Below are 20251 nucleotides of genomic sequence, written 5' to 3' on the forward strand. Positions count from 1 at the left end.
CAGAGTACGACGAGTAAAATACGACGATACACCTTGCTCAGACGATAATTATAAATAAAAAAAAAACTGTGTGCGTGTACCACGCGTGTACTACACGTAAGAAGTGAAACTTCTTTATGACCTTATTTTTCAAAAAATAATTTACTGTATGCAACTTTACAGAAATACGTCGAATCACACGTGGTACAGATGTGGGTACAGACGTGCACAGGCGATTATTCCGTAACTATTGCAGATATCAAAAAACTTTAAACTGATATCGAAAGCCCTTTACCTAATGAGTAAAATGACAATAATAACTTTGTAAAATAAAACGGGAATAGTAGTTATAATATTATCTGTGCTCATGCCTCATTGTAATAAGTTAGACAAAGGCAATACTTGTAGGCATGTATGGCCAAATCAATTAAATAGTTGTATTAGCATTACTTTTTTCTTGTTCACGGTAAATATTAGGAAGGGGGTCTCTATAATGACGGTGTAGATTCCATTGATTAATAATTCTAGATATCAATGCAGCTTAATTTACAGTGAATGGCCATAAGGTATTTATTTGTAGTCAAGTAACATGGAAATGAGGGTTCATTAAATAACTTAATTACAGAAAATAAATTAAAATTTTATAATGTCAATAACTTTTATTTTAGTTAAACAAAGAAATGTATACATAATATAATATTTATTTATTGAATAAAATTGTATCTTATAAACAGAAGTCTCGTCTATTTCGAGAAACAACTACCAAGATCCCAATGCAGCCAAATACATGGCAACCTATAAAAATGGAATGTGACAGCCCAATTTTTTAATGTATAAACGCTATGTATTCAATTACATAATAGTAACATTTAATAATATTCTATTTCTTATCGTATTTTAGCAAAATTCTTCATCATTTACGTCATGTAAGGGGAAAATTCTAGAATTTCTACAATCCATGCAATTCAATTAAAAATTGGACCATCCACATCATGTAACATTTCAAAATATTGACACTAGAAAATATAAATGTTTAGAAACGACAATGACATGGTCGAGGAGACGCTACTTTCAAACAATGGCTGTTATAAATTAGTACAAAATATATCACAGCAATTTTAGCCCAACAGATGTCGAATGAGATCGAAGAAAATATCCATTCAAGGAAAGAAAGGGGGGATAACATTCTGTTATTGAATAATTTATTACCTAACGAGAGGGGCACATATAATGTGAATAAAAGTTTAAATAGTTTTTTAGGGTTAATAATTTTAATCATTAACAAGTAGGCAGTCCACAATTGGTTAGTTATATATTGGGCCCTAGTATGGAGCGTGTTTACGGAGCGATGTGCGGGCGGTAATAAATACAAGCAATGAGTTAAGAAGACCACTATGTGGATAGAGCCAGCTTCAAAGCTTCTTGGTGATCGCTGCTCAGTTGCATCAGGCACGAGTTGAACAGTTCAGCGTTGCCCTGTAACAAAAATTAGTTATTAGTACAAACATATTCTTCGCATAAGAATATAAGCAGTCAATTTTTTCAGAGTGGGCATAAATAATGTAACAATGTTCGATATAAATTTTGCATAAGACTAGATTTTTTTACTCATAATAAATAAAGTGGTGGAAAGGCTGATAAATAATCTGAACAGTAAATCGAATAATAATAATGACGACGCGGTTGGCGCAGTGGTAAAGTAACTGCCTACTGAGCCGACGGTCCCGGGTTCGATCCCCGGTCAGGGCAAATATTTGTGTGATGAACTCAATTATTTGTTCTTGGGTCTGGGTGTTATTATCTATATATGTATTTATTAAAATATATTATATTTATCGTCGCCGAGTACCCACAACACAAGCCTTAATTGAGCTTACTGTGGGACTAGGTCGATTTGTGTAATAATGTCCTAAAAAAAAAAAAAATCAATCTCTTTGAGGCCATATTTTCCCTACATTACATACACTTTATACAATACACCATCCTGAACACAACCTACCTGTATCTGTCTAACGAGCGCGATCATCTGCGCGAACACGGGGTTATCATTCGTCACGGCGTCGCGCAGGAACGCCTCCGCGATGACCGCGAGCACCCTCTGCGGCGCGTCCGGCGTGGCGAGCGCCGCGTGCCCGCTGCCCGCCAGCTCGCACAGCAGCGAGTACACGTGCGGCGCTTCCTCCGTGTCCTCCACTACCGGCAGCCATGTGAGCCTGCGGAAATTATTACAATTTAGTGAAAAACATAATGTTGGAATAAGAGTGATCTGAGCCTGCAAAAGGAGATTAGAAAAAACTAGTGGAGACTTAAAACAGTGAATTTTTTACCAAAAAGTTTATCACTGAAATCATAATTCTTCCATGCCACAAAGTATATATCAAAATAGAATTGGCGCGTATTACAAAGTATATAAGATATACACTTCATTATGATTCCAATTTTAATAACTATTCAATATTATGGATTGTCAGGTCAGCCTGAGTAAAGTTAAAAATTTCAATGGAAGAAATATAAGTAAGCCATATAAGAGTGGGATAGAGTGAATAAGAACAAACATCAAACTATAGAAAGTTTATTATAAGCTACTCTACTAACTATGAGTAGAGGTTAAAAATAGGACTGATGAATGAGAAATGATAGAAACTAATCTTTCATGTGCAGACTGGGATAGATAAGAATTGAGTACAAAGGTTATCCAATGGAAGATTTGATATGTGTATTGTGTATCATATATGATAAACAATGTGTCATAATTATCAAATGAAATTAACCTGTTACATTGTATGTGATTCATACATTGTATCACATAATATTTAAATATTATAGCAATATTATAATAATTAAGTGAATTATTTTATTGCATCATTGTACTTACCAATGCCTTATAATCTCATCCCTATTGATTTGAGAGTGGTTATACTTGATAATCTTAGTGACAGCAGAGATGGCGTTTTCGGTAGCGTTCAAGTTCTCAACAGTGCGGGAGTCGGGTTCGGCGATGAGTGCGGCCAGGAGGGGCACAGCCCTAGCGCAGGCGGGCGCAAACTGGGCGCCGCCGAATTGGGCCAGCACTCCGCAGCCGTACGCGGCGGCTTGGCGGACTTCGGGTTCGCGTTCACGGAGTCCGTTCAGCATTGGTTCGAGGAATATATCTTGGTATTTCACACAGGCGGGACCTAGGAACAAATTTAGGTTTAATTTTATTACAATAATTTCGTCAACCTGCAAGTTATTTTATTATTATTAAGTTGATTTGATATCACTACATAGTATAAAACAAAGTCGCTTTCTCTGTCCCTATGTTCCTTTGTATGCTTAAATCTTTAAAACTACGCAACGGATTTTGATGCGGTTTTTTTTAATAGATAGAGTGATTCAAGAGGAAGGTTTTAGTATATAATTTATTAGGTTTTAGACAAAGCGGGCGAAGCCGCGGGCGGTAAGCTAGTAAAGTATAAGATTCCTTTCACAATTATTTTGCAACTCTCCTAGTGAGCAAAAGAATGCTTGCCAATTATATTAGAAACGCTAATAATAGTAGTGTCTGACGCAAAAGACTTATCTTCAACATTAAAGTACAATTTAATAGAGCAAATATTTAGAATATGCCTTTCCATGTGCATCATTCAAAAGTACAAACCTCCAAATTCGATAACGTCGTCAAAGATGCATATAGCCCACTGGCGATCTGCGTAGGGGCGGCCTGGGGCCAGCAGCTGCACGAGGTGCGGCAGCAGCGTGTCGAGGTGCGGGAAGAACGCCTCGCGGTACGCAGACATCAGCGAGTGCAGCACGTCCGCCACGCGCGACAGCCCGTACACGTCCTCGTTGTCCTCGTCCGCTAGCTGCTCTTCAACAACCTGGCGATACAAATATAATTTACTAGCTGCTCCGCGCGGTTTCACCCCCGTGGCTCCACCCCTATTGGTCGTAGCGTGATGATATATAGCCTATAACCTTCCTCGATAAATGAGCTATCTAACACCGAAATAATTTTTCAAATCGGACCAGTAGTTCCCGAGATTAGCGCGTTCAAACAAACAAACAAACTCTTCAGCTTTATAATATTAGTATAGATGAGAATTTTATTAAACTTAATTTCATTGTAAACTATTGTTGTATCTTATTTCACAACTTGTGTTTGATTTTACGCGGGTACTCTACATTTAAAAATTAATGATGTTAAGCAATTATAAATGCGATTTATTCGTGTTCGGAATAAATCACGTTTAAAATCTTTAATTAATAAATTTAACAACTATTAAGTTTTGTTTTCCTAATAAAATGTAGCCTTTTTTGTCATCAATATTTTCATCACAAACAGGGTGACAGACAGAGTAAGGTAATAAATGCGAACATTTATTACTATAATTACGAAATGATGATTATTAACAACAGCTACTCACTTCGTCGTAGTCTTCGTCGGCACGTTTTTGTCTTCTTTCAGTGGCGCGTTCGAAGTGCTCAGTGAGCAGTTTATTCAAAATGCGCAGTACTTCAGCCATCATTTCATCAGAAAGGCATCCAGCGCCGAGTAACTCTATACACTGTAAAGATATGTATTTTTAGGCAAACTGACACCATTTAAGAAAACCATATATAGCATTGCTAAAATACATAAATAATCTCACATAACTACCTTAGCAAGGCTGTTCAACAATTCCACTTGGACTTCTTGCTCAGGCTCAGAATCGATGGCCTTCAACAACTCAGGTAGAATGTAGGCCCACATGCCCTGTATGTACTGCGGGCCGCGTATTCTAGCGCATTCCAGCAAGTATGGGAGCGACTCTGCGGCCGCCATACGCACGTTGTCGTGGAAGTAAAACTTCAACATGGGGATCATGAGACGGACTACATCTTCGGCATATTCGGCGAACGCCTCTTTCAATTCGCGTGCGTAACATACCAGCATGTCGCAGGCTGATGCTTTGTCTTCGAGACCTATAAACAAATAATTTTTTTATACACACGTTTTTCTATTGTTCGACAATCAATTGAAAAAAATATAAATATTTAATTAAGTTTAATAATAATTTACCTGCAGTTTTAATGCCAAAGTTTTGTTGTTCACCAAGAGTCACAAAGTGCCAGTCCAAATCTCCTTCAATTGTCTCTAGGTCGTCGTTATCTAACAGAGCGACCTCGGGCTTCATGGCGGCGGTACGCATTACTGGCTCCATTACCATTGGTAAGTATTGAGCGAATTTTTTGCCTGCATAGAGAAAATTATTAGATTAAATACAAGAAATAATCAATATTTAACAGAAGTCTCCAATTGTAGAAAATAAAATAATCGAAATGAAAATCATACAATTTTGAGATAACGAAAACCATATTTACCCATAATTTTGCAAATTCTCGACCAAGCTGAGATTAAGTATGATGTTTGTGGATCATCAGCCGGCAGCTGTTCACCTTCAGTGTGAGTCTTTAACAATAGATCCATCACTTCTGATGCATCGGCCATGAACTTCTGTTCTCCAACAGCCAGGCCTATACAATAAATACAAAGATTATATTTTGTTTTAAGACTAGTTAAAAAGTTTAATTATGAACATCATGTTTTCCTTCTCAATATCTTTTATATATCTATACTAGCTTCCGCCCACAACTTTGTACGTGCATCCCCGTTTTTCCCCGTTCCCGCAAGAATTTCGGGAAATCCTTCCTTAGTCCTAACATAATGCATAACATAACATCTACATGCATGCCAAACTTCAGCCCGATACGTCCAGTGGTTTGGGCTGTGCGTTGATAGATCACTATATCAGTCACCTTTGAGTTTTATATATATATAGATATAATATTTGATAATCTTATATCAAACAACTCACCAATCAAACTGACACATTCGATAGTCTTGCCACGCAAAAGCTTCAACTCCTCAGTGGTGGCATTAGCGATGATGTACTTAAGGCATGGCATGAAACGGTCATAGTACTCCACAAAGTCCTTCTCGACCGTGTCGGCGACCGACGCGATTGTGGTCACGATCTGCTCCAACACAAGCTTCGTGCCCTTTTCTACCAACTGGAGGAATATATTGCTTATTAGAAAATTTGTGATGTTAAAATTATCATTTGTTTGCTATATGTAATTATAATTATATTAGTTTAATCCATCAGGCCCCAGAATCAAATCTATTGTGTCGCGGTCGGATCTGGCCGTTCGGGGCTCAATGGGTTAAGGAAGTCTTATCCTTGAAATAGGATTGTATGATGCAATGTTTTAAATATTTATGTAAAAATGTATGTCTGTGAACTGAGATCCCTGACTATCTATCAAAGATAGAAACGGAGCAATCGCCACATTTAATCTACCAATGGTATGGAAGTGATCAAATGATGGATCATTATTGACCACAAACGAACATTGGACAGTTTGTATAGATGATATAAATTTTTACCTCTTTGAATTTGGCAGTTAGAATAGCTTCAAGCTTGCCCATGAGAGGACTTAAATATTGAGTGAGGATGGGCTTAGGACAATCTTCACTGAAGTTCACTAGAGCAGCAGCTGCATGTGCCTGTAGACAAAAAAAAACATCAGTACAAAACATAGCATTGTATGTTAAAGATCAAAGTTTTGATTTGAATGAAAAAAATACGTGTGGCACTCGAGGACTGCCGCGGTAAAGCTATTGCATAGCATCGCATCGTTGTGCCGGTTGGAGTGGGGGGTGTTAGGTTTTTTTCGTTACGGAATTTTTACATTCGGTCGCCGCGCTCAAAGTCTTGAGATAAAAGCTATGCAATAGCTTAAAAAAAATATATGTAATGAAAATCCTACACATACCTGTACTCTGGGGTTAGCATTATCGTCAAGTAACATCAAAAGGCCAGGCACAACCTTGTCGTGGAATTTCTTCTCAAAAACGGGCGCAAAATCTGTTGACATTTGCCCGACAGCATTGCAAGCGGCGTAACGAACGCGAGGGTGCTGTAAGAAAAATTCTCTTTTAATATTTTACATTCATATTTTTCCATACATGACTTCATATAAAAGTAATGAAAAGGCAAAAATCTAGGTCATTTATACTAAAGATAAAAAGGCATTGTCTACACAATAATGAAGTGGTTTGGATTCTCTGTGAAATCATCTTGTAAAAGCTTTCTACTGAAGTAGGTCAGTGAGGAAGCTAGCTTGCTAATTAGGTGAGAAGTACTGGTATTGTTTTATGACAGCCCTTTTAGAATTGTGAAGTCAAAATTTGAAAAATATCTTTTTAGGAATTCAAAAATAAATTTGAAAAATATATTTTTAGGAATTTAAAAATAAATTCGAAATACTTAACATAATTATCTTAAACAATCACACATTTCACATCACAATTCAAACTATAAATATACACATAATAAACTTACAGGATCAGCGAGATAATTGAGTACAGCGGACACAACTTGGTCGAGCATCTGCTCCATCTGCTTGTGGCAGCCCTCGCCCGCTGAGGACACGGCCATCAGAGCCGCGTGGCGTCGCTTCCAGTCCTCAGAGCTCAACATCTGGGGAACCTGCCCTACGATCAGACCCAACATTATCTTGCCTCCCAGCCCACAGCACAAACGGTCCAATGCAGATTCCGCTGCTACATAATTCCTGGAAGAGGACAATTGTTTTATCACCACATTCTTGATACAAAATAAATTAAACAAATGCTAAGTTATAATGTCATCGAGGGACTGACATCCAAAGTTATAAATGCTAAGAATGTTAATTATCTCGATATTTTGATCTTGTAAAATTTGTAATGGCGACATCATAAAATGTAACCGAGGCAAACAAATTTTACTGATGAATGAAATTGCTTTTTAATATATTTTACAACATTAGCATCAATCGAACATGAAACATTTATAAATAGGTATTTCAGAAAAAATGAATACATACTGTTCATTGTCATCATCAGCGACATCGTCTTGCAATGCCCATTCAGGTTCATCATCGAGCTCGCACATCATCTCCAACACAAGAGGTGTCAACATTCGTACAGCATTTGGAACTGTCTTGCGGACCATAGCGGGAGCCGTCTCGCACAGTGTAACTAGTGTTTCTAGGGCGAGTTGACGCCAGTTGTCTTCGGCATTTGAATCGCCGACAACCTAAGGTCATAAAGATTTTGTAGCTTACATAATTATATAGTATGTAATGAATAGGACTTCATTTTATCTTTGACTTCAAAATTAGTATTTTTCTTGTGGAGAGAAATGGACTCAAAAATCATTGCATCTTGTCTTGCTGATCTTTGTAAATGGACTGAATTGTTATTTAATGATCACATTATAAATTTTAAATAAAAAAAATTCTGTCACGAGGCAGGATTCGAACCCGCGTCTTACGCCGAAATTTATATTTATAAAGCATTTGAATGCTATAAAAGTTAATATCAAAATTGATGTTAACATTATTTATTATCTGAATTTTACCCACTATCATGACATATCACAAGATAGCTAAGAATAAAAAATTACCTTGATGCAAACTTGGAAAATAGCCTCAATTTGAGGCCTCAGGAATTTAGGTGCAGTTTCCGCAAGTTCAATTAGAACCTTCAGTGCGGCATCATCGTCAGCTTTTTCAATTGATTGTACAACAACCTGTTAATAAATATTGTAAATTAGTTATCGGTTATAATTTGAATAAAAAACATTAAATACATGTTGTGTATAATAATTAATTAGTATTTAATTTGTCTTGAGGGCTACTATCAAACTCCATCCTATTGTTAGGTTGGTGTTAGCGAAATCCTCTATTTAATATTGCACACCTTGGCAGTAATACATTTCATGAGGAAATATACACGTAGGAGTATGTGTGCCAATTTAAATGGTTTTATTAAACATTCAGTTCAAAGTAGGATTAAAAATTGTTACAATAAACTCATTAACAAATGAGGTTAAGACTGTAAATGATATCTAATCAGATGATTTAAAAGTGGTAAAAGCTTAATGAATGAAACAGGAAAATTCAAGAAATTAATCTCATAGACTTGATATACAGGGTGTCCCACTGTGGGTATACTAAGCTCAAAGGAGGTTATAGTTTTGCATACGCTGAGTACGTCAAAAATACTTATAAAATTCTAGATGCATTTTTTTTTCAAATAGATGAATTCTTAAAACTCTTTGTGTGCACCCATAACAAGAAACCCGCCCAACTTTGACACCAGCACGTGAGTTTAAGATTATATTTTTATAGACAAAATGCTCATATTAGAGAAGTGGTATATGCCGGCTGCGCGAAACTAGAGAAGAAAACATGGATTTACAGGAAAAATTGAGCAAAAAATTTTTTTAAGTATTTTTTACGTGATTATTGTATGCAAAACTACAAGTCGCCTCGCGCTTAGTATACCAATAGTGGGACACCCTGTATAGACATACCATAATGGTTAATTATGTTATTTATTAAACATCTCACCTGCATAAATGGTAAAAGTAGATCACTGAAATGCTTTTGAATTGCTGGTTCCTTGTCATGGAGTAAAATGAAAGCGCCCACTGCCTTAACAGCTTGCATCCGCAATGCTTCAGATTCTGAAGTCTGCAATGCTGATAGGAGCATCCTCTTGATCACGTCTAAGTTCTCATTTTGCCTGTTACCGAAAACTCCAGGCACAGAACTAGAGATAAATTAAAATTTAAAAATTAGATACTTGTGCAAAATTTAAATATTTGAGTTGCAGTGCTAGATGCTAGTCACATGACCTTGATATTTTTTCGAAAAATTTATTAACACAATATTGGTTGAGTAATAACTTCTCATTGATTAAATAATATGGAAAAAAAAATTCTTCCTTTTTCTTTACTCGAATTAATTGTTTGAAGATAGAAGAGAAGATACTTACGTAAACATTCTAATTCCAGCTTCTTTGATGTTGGCATCTTGTGCATTTGCACAATTGAACATAAACTGAAGGAATTCTGGCCACTGATTTACTCCATCGTCATCTATGTGATTTCTGGCCAATTCTGACACCACATCACAAATCTGTGGATATTATACTTAATTACAAATTTATACAAAATAGTAACAGCTTTTTTAATAAAGTAAATCAACAAAATAAACCTTATAAATAGTACCACACCCATTATCACAAGTCTTTTTTAAGACATGAATCATAATGTAGATTTAGCCCAATGAACATCAATAGACATGAGGTGATTACTCATCTAAAATTAGGCATGGAATTTATAGGGTGTTGAATTGAATGTAATACAAACAATGCTTACTTTACAAATTATGATTTGGAGACTTATAAATGTTGTTCTGCTTTAATATTTTTATCAGAATTGATCAGTTTAATCTATTCCATTCAGTGTATTAAATTGTATTAATTATTATTAATGAAACTTTTACTTTTATAAAATAGAGCTCCAGTAAATCAATGCAAAAATAAAGTGATTATTGTTTTAACAAGATATACTCCACAGTAAGCTGCTTAAAGTTATTCTTAACATTCTACACATGTAACTTTATGTAAGCTAGCGCAACATGAATCTTTTTAATTGTTTTCATAGGATATTTCTATGTTAAGACAAAGAATTAAAGCTATTTTACTTTAGATGCGGAAATTTTTCAATATAATTAAAATGCGCAAGTTACGCGGGAAAAATGACGTCTTTTATCGCCTATAACATGTGAGAACGACTTACCTTCCGTCGCAATTGCTGGGAGACATCCATTTGGAGTGTAATGAGCAATTGTTCCCGGAGCATTGCCTGTTGTTCAAATGGCAATTTAGGGAAGAATTCGAAGAACTCAGCGCTGAGAAGTCTTCGTAATAGAACTGCGGCTGTTTGGCGCCCCTCTTCACCGAGATCGGCATTTTGTATAGCACCAACTAAGTGTACCACTTTTGTTTCTGTCGGAATATTATTGTAGGCTTCCTTGGAAAATTGGGAAAAAATTAATATCTTCGGCGTGCATGAAAAAATAATATTTCCTTGACGTAACGTTCTTTCATACAAGATGTAAAGTTAAAATAAAAGAAAACCTTCCTTTGTTACAATACGCGCTCGTTAAATTCGACGCATTTATTACATTAAAATAGAAGCATGTTCGATGACACTTAACCGTCTATAGCTAACAATTAACATTTATTGGACTAATTTCGTAAATGCACACTCAGCATCTTAGAATCGGTGTTAAGGTCAAATATATTATTATTTTTGCGCGAAATATATTGTTTATCTTTGAGACAAAACCATTACACATAAAATTAGCACTAGAGATCCTCCATGACCACGTTTTGACACGAGGCCATAACTAGTTTTTACAACAATTCTCTCTAATCACATTTCCTAGCTATCAATTTTAGTAAAATATATATTTTATTTAATTTACTTACTTCTGCCTGTGTTCGCACGTCATTATCTGTAGATAATAAAGTAATTAGTAAATTATAAAACTGCGCCTGATCTCCTGCCATGTTGAACCTCTACGAAAAGGCCCAGTTTTTTTTCATAAAATTTTACCCGGCAACCAAAGTATTATTTTGTTGCCAGTTATATTTTACCGGTTTTATTATATAATCGGTTTTTATAAAAAAAAATAAAATGTACAAAAGAATTGTCTCTAAGTTAATTGAAAAAAATACATGTATAATGTGTATAATAGTATCACAGCAAGGATGGAGTTTGCTAATAAGATATGCTTAATTCTTTTGTTTCAACCCGGTTTTAGTACATTAAATATTAATTAATGTTCTCAAATGTTCTATAGGGACGTGAGGTATTCAATAATCAACATCATGAATAACTGGTTGTCGAAGACTATCTTATACGTGGAGCCATTAAAAAGACGAGAAGAACTTCAGTTTTTTCGTTTAACAAATATGTAACATACTTAGCTTTATTAATGCGGCCTATTAAAACGGGCCAAGTGCGAGTCGGTGTCGGCGCGGCCGCGGCATCGCGCTCGATTGGTTAGTATAAATTCTAGAAGACCTCATGGATATACCTTCACCACGGGACTTCTTTCATGGCGAAAATTACATTACGAATATTATTTATGTGATTAATTACCACATTTACATACATAAGACATGTTATATGTAATTTCTTCATTTTCATCTTAGTTTTTATTCTGTGGTTTTAAAAACTAAAGCGTCTTATTTACGGTCCATCTTGACGTACGTCCCGCCAAGGTCATACACGATGCACGACGCAAAACGACAGTGAATAGCGTTGACGTACGTCAATAATTATTATTATTATCTTGCTGGATGTGCACGACCACAGAACAGTAAAAACATATAGAAGTGCTATAATGTCATAATTAGTATGAAAACCAGTGTCGCCAAACCCACACATTTAAACCGATAGTTATACAGTACACTACAAGTAAACTATGCCTTTGATTGGACAGCTTAATTTGAGTAAAAACTGACTTAGGTTATAAATTCAGCATTTCAATATGTACCCTAACGCACCATGTTACGGTTTATTTTAGTATAACATCCCTAGGTATATTAGCTGTTTTGTTTCTCATTGCACAGAAATTCCAAATTCGAAAACATTCAGCTACTCCACAACAGAGGGCGTTAGTTTTCGATAAATATAACTTTGAACCTCAACACATAGAGATAAGGTTGAAATTTGTGTCACTCAACATTAATGACATTAACTTGATATTTATCTGATGCTATGCCCTGAGGGATGTCAGCCTTGTTATCGATAATTCACAAATAAATATTTTTTGTGTATTTTTTTTCTTTCTTTTATATGAGTAAGTATAGTATAATGTGTCACATTTTGGAGTATGTTTATTACTACTAAGTACGTCTTTTTATATTATTATTATTAAATAAAAAACGGAATAGAATAGTATTAATCTATATTTACAAAATACAAACAGAAAATATGCATTATTTTAAATCTTGGAACTGCCGTAGGTTTGCTGTATCGGTGGCCTTTGTTAGACCGCTTAGTGCTGTTCGGCATCCAGTTAACTCGTCACGTTGCATTTATCCATTTCTCTTTTAAATTAGCCTCTTTGGGAAATCTATAAATAAATTGGACAAATGAAAGCTAAGGAAAAATAAAATAAAATTTAATATTTATAATGTTTGTCTTTTCTAAAGTATCGATACTGTCGATATGCGCCACAAGCATCACTAAAGCGACATTCGTTTGTTTATTGCAATAATATTCCAGAAAGTCTTGTTTGCTGTTCAATCTATAATAGTACTAATTTCTTACGGATTAAGGTTCATTTTGACTAGATATTTGTATACAATTTTGACAAATTACGACAAGCGAAGTTATAACATAAAAAATAATTAAAATAAATAAAAATAAGACTTACCGATGGTATGAAATGCCTCCATTGCTGATATTATTTCGTCTGCTATCATTTTTGCACTCTAATACCGAACAACACGTCCTAATTAATGAATAAATATGGAAAAAAGGTTTGACAGCTGACAACCGACTCGAATATTTTTCTGCGCACAACTGAGAGCAAGTTAGGTGAACTTACCTTACCAGTGACACGTGGGCCACGCCCACATCACACTTCTATCTACTTTACTGTTCTGTGTGCACGACCAACTTTTCATCCAGCAAGCACCCCCACCACCGCGAACGTCGTGCAGATGGACAGTGAATAGCGCGGACGTACAGCAGATTAGTGTTGCCAACAGAAATTAATGTAAATACTTGGAAACGTGGCCTATTGATATGATTTTTTTGTGATAACTTAGTGAGTACATGAGCAAGCAAGAAACGGTTATTTTTGATTTTTATGTACACAGGAAATCCCAATTATCATTACTTTTGGATCAACCTTGTACACATGGACAGTTTATATTCAGAAGTTATTATTTTAAAAGAACTCCAAGGCGAATTGTTGAATAACACAGATTTTATGCAAAAGTCCACTGCAGAAAAATGGCAATTTATTTAAAAAAAATATCTTGACGAATTTGTTTGTTTAAAAAAAAATGATTAGCTATATACTCTCTGTTCCCGCCACTTTAGCATTTACTGAAAGAGTCTTTTCGGTCATGAATGTGAAGTGGCGGGAAGAGAGAAACCGAGCTTCATTAAAAATTAATTAAAAATGAGCTCTTGAAATATATAAATTTAGATTTGGAATGTTTGGATTCATATAATTCATTTAAAAATAATGAAAAATTCTTAGGTACTGCAAAAAGTACAAAAAAATACATTTTTAAAAATATTTATTTACTCTTTATTTACCTCCTTTAAAATCAGATATACTCTATTTCTTCAAATAAAAGTTGGCAACCCTAGCCATGCTTGATGCGCGCACGATCGTCAGTAGGATACATCCAGCACCGCGGCCTTGAGCCGACGTACGTCGGGGATTGACCGTGAATAAGACGCTTAAGAATGCCAGACGGCACTGCACTAAATGTCAAAATTTACCTCTTGTCATGTGTCAATATGATAACCTAATCACGAGCTAAGCTAATCACAGTGATATGAATTTCTTAATATGAAATTTATTGAGCAGTTCTTCATTCTTCTAACCGCAAGTAATGTAATAAACTGAAACAATATTTCATGTGTAGGGTGCTAACATAACATGCAATTTTTTTAAATAAAAAATATAAAAAAGAACTCTAAAGTCTAAACAATGGTAGGTTATGCTTCTGTATATTGTGGATGTTCTCAATGAATGAGAAATTATTATGACATCAACATTGTTTTAATTTGGCTTTTAGGCAAGTACAATGATACTCGCTGGTCTTGGGATGGCAGCAGTTGGTTTCGCTGGTCGCTATTTGATGAAGCAAATGCCCAATGCGTCAATGAAATTCGCTGAAGCTGTTAAAAACTTACCCAAGTTTGATGCTGAAAGTCTAGCGAATTCGAAATATTATAAGGGTGGTTTTGAACCCAAGATGACGAAAAGAGAAGCAGCTTTAATTTTGGGTGTGAGTCCCACGGCTAATAAAACTAAGGTATGGATCAAAACATTTCAATCACATCTTCAAAACAAAATAGACTTGGAAATTATTTCATTACTTTACAGATCAGTGTGTATCTGTGAAAAGTCATATTTTGTGGTGTTTTAAGCTAACTGTAACAGTATATAATATTGTTAGACGTAATTTTTGTTTTTATTTTTGTGGAGTTGTCAATATAGTTGTCACTATTTCCTGTCCGAACATGCTTAGCTGTCGAATAGGTACTATAAATTGCCGCTTTCCTTTGACTCGTGGCGCATTCGTACGAATTGTGCCTAGGGGCTCGGAAGTTGTTTATACGAGTTAGCTGTGTAGAATCGGAGTACATTCTTATTTCATTCAAACGAATATTTAACCCGGCCTCATGTATTATTTCTTACAATATTAATACAATTAATTCTGTAAAGTAATATTACACTTCATACTTTTTTTTAGTGTGCACCAATTTGAAAATCGAAAAAAAAAATTGAATTATTTTTAATTTACAGATAAGGGAAGCCCACAGACGCATTATGCTTCTAAATCATCCAGATAAGGGAGGCTCCCCTTTAATAGCTGCTAAAATAAATGAAGCTAAGGACGTCTTAGAAAGTGGAAAATCATGAAATTGTTAGTGAAAAATAATTATGGTTTTCGTTATTTTAAATAGATAATATTACCTGTTAGTAAATAAATGTGATATGTTACATGCACTTTTTCTTCAGAATATTTTTATAATCAAAAGGTTTTGTTTTATTGTATATCTTATGCTCAAAGATAAAAAAAACAGTTAAACACCTCGTGGTTGCAGTTAAAGCCCCACAATGGAAATAATATTCTTGTGGCTTTAAAGACTTAACATATTGTCAGCCATTATTCCACTGAATGAGTGATTTTAGTAATTGAGCAAATACATGAAATGAGAATATGCACAATGCATTATATTTATCCTTATTGCATGTACTATTTAGGTAAAATTAAGTCTCCACTTGGTTTCCCTGGAAAAATAAGTTAGGTCACTTTATTAAATATTAATATTATATAGTTTTTTGTTTTAATCTTGGCAATAATTTGATTACTATTACCATTTAACAAGACATGAAGTATGACCACACTAGAGTATGGAAAATCCATGTGTTGCATTAATAAATACATAGAAAACATTTCATTCCTTTATTATGTTTAGAACCTCCAACATAATATTATGTTACAGCAATCTGATAGATAATTATGAGAAAGCATGACACACCATAGACAACTACATATTATAAGCATTATACAAATATTAGTTTCAAAAATTATTATTATATATATAAATTAATTATATAAAATTATGTTCAAGAGTTAATACTCACAATAAATAACAAATTTAAAGGAACCGTACCATTTATTAGCTCAATGTATGTAGTGTAGAGAACAAAAACTTGCAACACTAATATAATATAAAAGGCTACTTTCTAGCTCTCTTACATTAAAAATTTAAATGTCTTTTACACATACATTTATTATAAGTGCATAGTTAAAATAAATAATTTATTTTTAAAAATATAACAGTACCGTTTCCAGACTTATATACTAACCAATGAAAATTTTCCATAGCAGCAGGATAATATGCCTAATAAAAAAAGATATGTCATTTATTATTGTCACTTATTAATTTTAATTGGTGGCGAATTTTCATGTTCGATAATACTAAGCCTCATTAATAAACTTAACTGTATCCATTTCATTTGTAACTACATAATTACTTATACAAAGCTATAACAAAATCATCAAAAGATGAACAATGCACCAAAAATAAAGACTACACCAAATTATACAATACTTTATGACTAAAACTATTCTTGCTAAGATAGAAATAATAATTTCATAACAAATACTTGTAAAAATATTATCTCACTCAAATAATTATAAAAATAAATTATTATTATTACAAACTTATCACTACACTCAAAAAAATATAAATTAATGCAATAACATCTCAAGTTAATTCAACATAAGCATTGTTTCTTAGTTGTACTATTTATTACCTATAGATAATAATAAACAAGAGCAATCATAGATTTTATTCCCTGATTCATAAGAGAAAGCAACCTATAATATTAATGCATAAAGAAAAAAAATAAAAATTTTTATTTTTTATAAATGAGTCATGATCTTGCATGAATAAATTTGGAATCAAGGATGGACAAATAGGACTAGTTAACTTTTGTACAAAACTATAAATTTTGCAACTATTTATAATGTCATGTAAAATTGTTCATAATAAAAATTTACAAATACTTTGTTCATGAATCACTTTGTAGTTTCGATTTTTTATTTTAAATTATTCCATGCATGTATTATTATACAAGACATATAGTTTATATTTAAAACTTCTAATACTATAAGACTTTATTCTTAGCAACTTATTTTTAATATAGATATATGTCGAACGATTGAACTTTAAGTAGTGAATAAGTAGAACATCATTGGTAATCCATTAAAAGGTGAGATCAAAATTTTATAAATTTTAAATGATTCACCGCGGTGGTTCCTTCTGCTGCTGCTCTCGGCGTTGTTTGGCGAATCGGGCGCGCAACTTGATAATCGTCGTGTTTGATAGTGTTCCAGGTACTTTGAATATAGACTGAAAATTAAATTTAAATAATATATTAACTTCTGCACATATCAAAAATATTTATGGTTCTGAGACATAATATGCAATTTAAAATGTTATATAGATTTTAAATCGCAAAGCCAATTGATTTTTTGCCTTGTATGGTTTGACTGAACCATGTTTAATGATATGTTCGATACATGAGTTTCGACACATGAATTTATAGCAGAATTAAATATAATTGCATTGTGAAATAATAAATGGTATATTATGTAAATATCATAAAATTATGAACTAAACAGTAAAAGTGATATCTCTGAAAAGTACCTGCATAAATTCATGACAGTGTAAAGCACTGGCATTCTTCACAATAGCTTTAAAGCATTCCGCCAGTGACGTGAAGTCATTGCAGGCCATGATTGCATCTCTGTTTGTTTTTATCAATGTAATGCACACTCTAAATAAAATTTTAGAGCCCTCATAAAACAAACAATCCCAAATCCTTAATACTGTCTCTATTGGCAGGACCTCAGCGAATAAGCATACAAACCATTTTGTGGTTATAACTGCCCAGGGTAAACCTAAAATTGTAATAGACTTTTAGAAAAGTATTTAAAAATATAAGTTCATGAAAGCTTTGTTTATACATGAGTCATTTTTGTAACTAAAGATGCTATTTTTATTACTTAGTACTTTAAAATTAATTTTAATCTGATAAAACTTTTTAATGATATTGGATACATTTCATTTCTTATCAAAAATAATTATGGCAGTTATGTGATTTACATTCAATGAATTATCATAAAAAATATATATTACAACCAAGTATTGATAAATAAAAACAATCTAGTTGATAAAAGTAAAGCATCAAGAGTGGAGACACTACTGATAACATAAGTGTATCAATTATCAATACCTAAGTTTATCACATGCTGGTGAACATCAGGTGCCTTTGATTTTACCAACTCAGATAAAACCTCAATGTCAACTATGAGGCCATCCATAGTCTTTGTATAGTAATCAGGAAGTATTTTTTCCACCAGCACTTTTAGAAGCCAAAATGAGGTTTCTTCACTTTTTGTTGCCAACAATAATAGACCTAGAATTCAAGGAAACACAATAAGATTAACTATCATAAAGCTACTTAGGATTGTAAATAGTTTATTATTTTTAGTGTAACCTTCATACAAATCATGATCTACAGACAATTTGCAATTATTAATCAATCATATCATGGAAACTTGGGAGTCAAGCAAACAATCTTATTGTATATCAAGTAATGGTGGTAAGTGAATTATTGTGATTCTTGTAATTACTAACCATTGCAGTAATTATAAACTGATAAACAATTTTTAAATAAAAAAAGGGAGGTATTTTAGTTTGTGTCTGATTATAAATATACAATGTTTTAACGTGATAACATTTTTAAAATCGTTTTAGTCGGGTGACATGTTCAGAAACTTGTGTCACACCAAAACCTCACGAGCGCGATCGCAGGTATAACGAGAGAGAGACGGACTGATCTCCCGTCTCATCTCGAGCGCTGCCACCGATAAGACGACGTAAACATCTCGATCGTAAACCTACTTTACAAACAACCAATTTTTTTTTTAATCTTTATGAAAAATTGTAAGGAAACATACCAGCTATATAGTTCAATCCTTGGCAATACCCAACAACTCTATTGTTATGGGCATAAGCAATCAGTACATGAAACAAATGTGTTTGATGGTTAGCTTCTTTTGTAAAGTAAATATTATCAGGAAATGTCCGAGGTAAGTCAGTTTTCACAAGATCTACAAGTTCCTTTTCAAATGGCTGATCCAATATCTTGTGGTATAGGTCCGGAGACTGTTCCCTCATTTTATCAGCTTCTGAGATTGCCATCCATACTGATGGTCGATGCTCACCTGGCAGTTTAAATATTTAAATTAAGTATAACAATTTACTAAATATAAAAACATACAACTAAACTAAACTATTTAACACTATACTAACAATGTTGCGTGCTTTAGTGCTTCGTGATAAATAAATTTTAGTTAATGTTACAAAATAATTGAGAAATTTATTAATAAATTAGCCTAATAAAAAAAATGCATGGAATTAGTTTGCTATACAAAAAGGTACTTACTCGGAATCCCTTTACGCACGTATCTTTTAACTGTGTTCGTGCGTTTGACCGACTTTCCTTCGCCAAGCAATATGGACCATTTTTGCGCTCTCGACGCCAAGACCTTTAGATATACAGACATAAAATCTTCATAGCTAGCATAATCAAAATCTTCGTGTCTTTCAAAACCATATTCGTCAATTGCACTGAAACATGAAAATAAAAGTATATTTTTTTACTTGGTTCATGGTAATTAAATAATGAAGACCTATAGCATACCTGAAATTAGACTGAGCCATATTGATATATGTACTTAAATTACAAATTAAATAGAAGCAGCATAATTTGTTCTGTGATCAAATAAAATGCGCTAAAATAAAAGTTACGCCCCCAAATTATTCATCGCCGTACACAAAATTTTCATGAATGAAAACCAAATATCCCACATGACAATAAATCAAAGTCTAATTAATTTTTTCTGACATTTGTCACTGTCAAACTAGTTTATAGATTATAAATGTGCATGATATGTGCATACTGCATAGGTTGAATGAAAGAATTTTGTGCGTGACATTACCTAAATAGCGCTTAATTTCTTAATTATGTTACTGAAAACGCCTTCAGAATATCATTAATTATCATAATC

At 33.6% G+C, this 20251-nt stretch overlaps 3 protein-coding genes and 1 long non-coding RNA gene across 5 annotated transcripts; 1 reads left to right on the plus strand and 3 right to left on the minus strand.

Annotated features, from left to right (window-relative positions):
• Positions 1–618: 618 nt before the first annotated feature.
• Karybeta3 (karyopherin beta 3) lies at positions 619–11483 on the minus strand. The gene is made up of 18 exons (XM_089714726.1): positions 11330–11483; positions 10635–10868; positions 9827–9969; positions 9400–9601; positions 8451–8576; positions 7870–8081; positions 7347–7578; positions 6778–6921; positions 6389–6508; positions 5817–6012; positions 5323–5475; positions 5021–5194; positions 4619–4923; positions 4386–4526; positions 3620–3839; positions 2855–3155; positions 1979–2192; positions 619–1455 (listed from the first exon to the last, which is right to left on the minus strand). Exons 1-18 carry the CDS (start codon positions 11408–11410, stop codon positions 1372–1374), a joined length of 3282 nt encoding a protein of 1093 aa, XP_089570852.1. The 5' UTR covers positions 11411–11483; the 3' UTR covers positions 619–1371.
• Positions 11484–12799: 1316 nt separating this feature from the next.
• LOC149489932 (uncharacterized) lies at positions 12800–13503 on the minus strand. The gene is made up of 2 exons (XR_016318370.1): positions 13288–13503; positions 12800–12984 (listed from the first exon to the last, which is right to left on the minus strand). It is a non-coding gene; the product is annotated as an uncharacterized LOC149489932 (long non-coding RNA).
• Positions 13504–14457: 954 nt separating this feature from the next.
• On the plus strand, positions 14458–15605 carry LOC149489933 (mitochondrial import inner membrane translocase subunit TIM14). Of its 2 annotated transcripts, none has more exons than XM_089714729.1 (3): positions 14458–14487; positions 14672–14911; positions 15406–15605. In XM_089714729.1, the coding sequence occupies exons 2-3, from the start codon at positions 14681–14683 to the stop codon at positions 15520–15522; spliced, it is 348 nt and encodes a 115-aa protein (XP_089570855.1). In that variant the 5' UTR covers positions 14458–14487; positions 14672–14680; the 3' UTR covers positions 15523–15605. The 2 variants fall into 2 exon arrangements, with proteins under 2 accessions (XP_089570855.1, XP_089570856.1); XM_089714730.1 differs by having other exon boundaries at positions 14464–14482.
• Positions 15606–16532: 927 nt separating this feature from the next.
• LOC149489934 (growth hormone-regulated TBC protein 1-A-like) lies at positions 16533–20075 on the minus strand. Its single transcript, XM_089714727.1, has 6 exons — positions 19885–20075; positions 19627–19811; positions 19139–19405; positions 18412–18594; positions 17823–18076; positions 16533–17525 (listed from the first exon to the last, which is right to left on the minus strand). Exons 1-6 carry the CDS (start codon positions 19902–19904, stop codon positions 17418–17420), a joined length of 1017 nt encoding a protein of 338 aa, XP_089570853.1. The 5' UTR covers positions 19905–20075; the 3' UTR covers positions 16533–17417.
• Positions 20076–20251: the final 176 nt, after the last annotated feature.

The sequence above is a fragment of the Colias philodice genome, chromosome 3 (genome assembly GCF_061535455.1).
Source record: "Colias philodice isolate Cphi_HAF_F1 chromosome 3, ilColPhil1 Martin Lab GWU primary, whole genome shotgun sequence".
Lineage (NCBI taxonomy): Eukaryota > Metazoa > Arthropoda > Insecta > Lepidoptera > Pieridae > Colias > Colias philodice.

Bases quoted from the DNA above. Each gene is read 5' to 3' on its own strand.
- Karybeta3 (XM_089714726.1), bottom strand. From the start codon at position 11,410: ATGGCAGGAGATCAGGCGCAGTTTTATAATTTACTAATTACTTTATTA. The intron at 10,869-11,329 runs GTAAGTAAATTA...CAATTTTCCAAG, and splicing joins ACGTGCGAACACAGGCAGAA to GAAGCCTACAATAATATTCC. The intron at 6,013-6,388 runs GTAAAAATTTAT...ATATTCCTCCAG, and splicing joins TAACTGCCAAATTCAAAGAG to TTGGTAGAAAAGGGCACGAA.
- LOC149489933 (XM_089714729.1), top strand. From the start codon at position 14,681: ATGATACTCGCTGGTCTTGGGATGGCAGCAGTTGGTTTCGCTGGTCGC. The intron at 14,912-15,405 runs GTATGGATCAAA...TTTAATTTACAG, and splicing joins CCACGGCTAATAAAACTAAG to ATAAGGGAAGCCCACAGACG.
- LOC149489934 (XM_089714727.1), bottom strand. From the start codon at position 19,904: ATGGCTCAGTCTAATTTCAG. The intron at 18,595-19,138 runs GTATGTTTCCTT...CTTGAATTCTAG, and splicing joins AGGATTGAACTATATAGCTG to GTCTATTATTGTTGGCAACA. The intron at 17,526-17,822 runs GTACTTTTCAGA...TTTAATTTTCAG, and splicing joins ACTGTCATGAATTTATGCAG to TCTATATTCAAAGTACCTGG.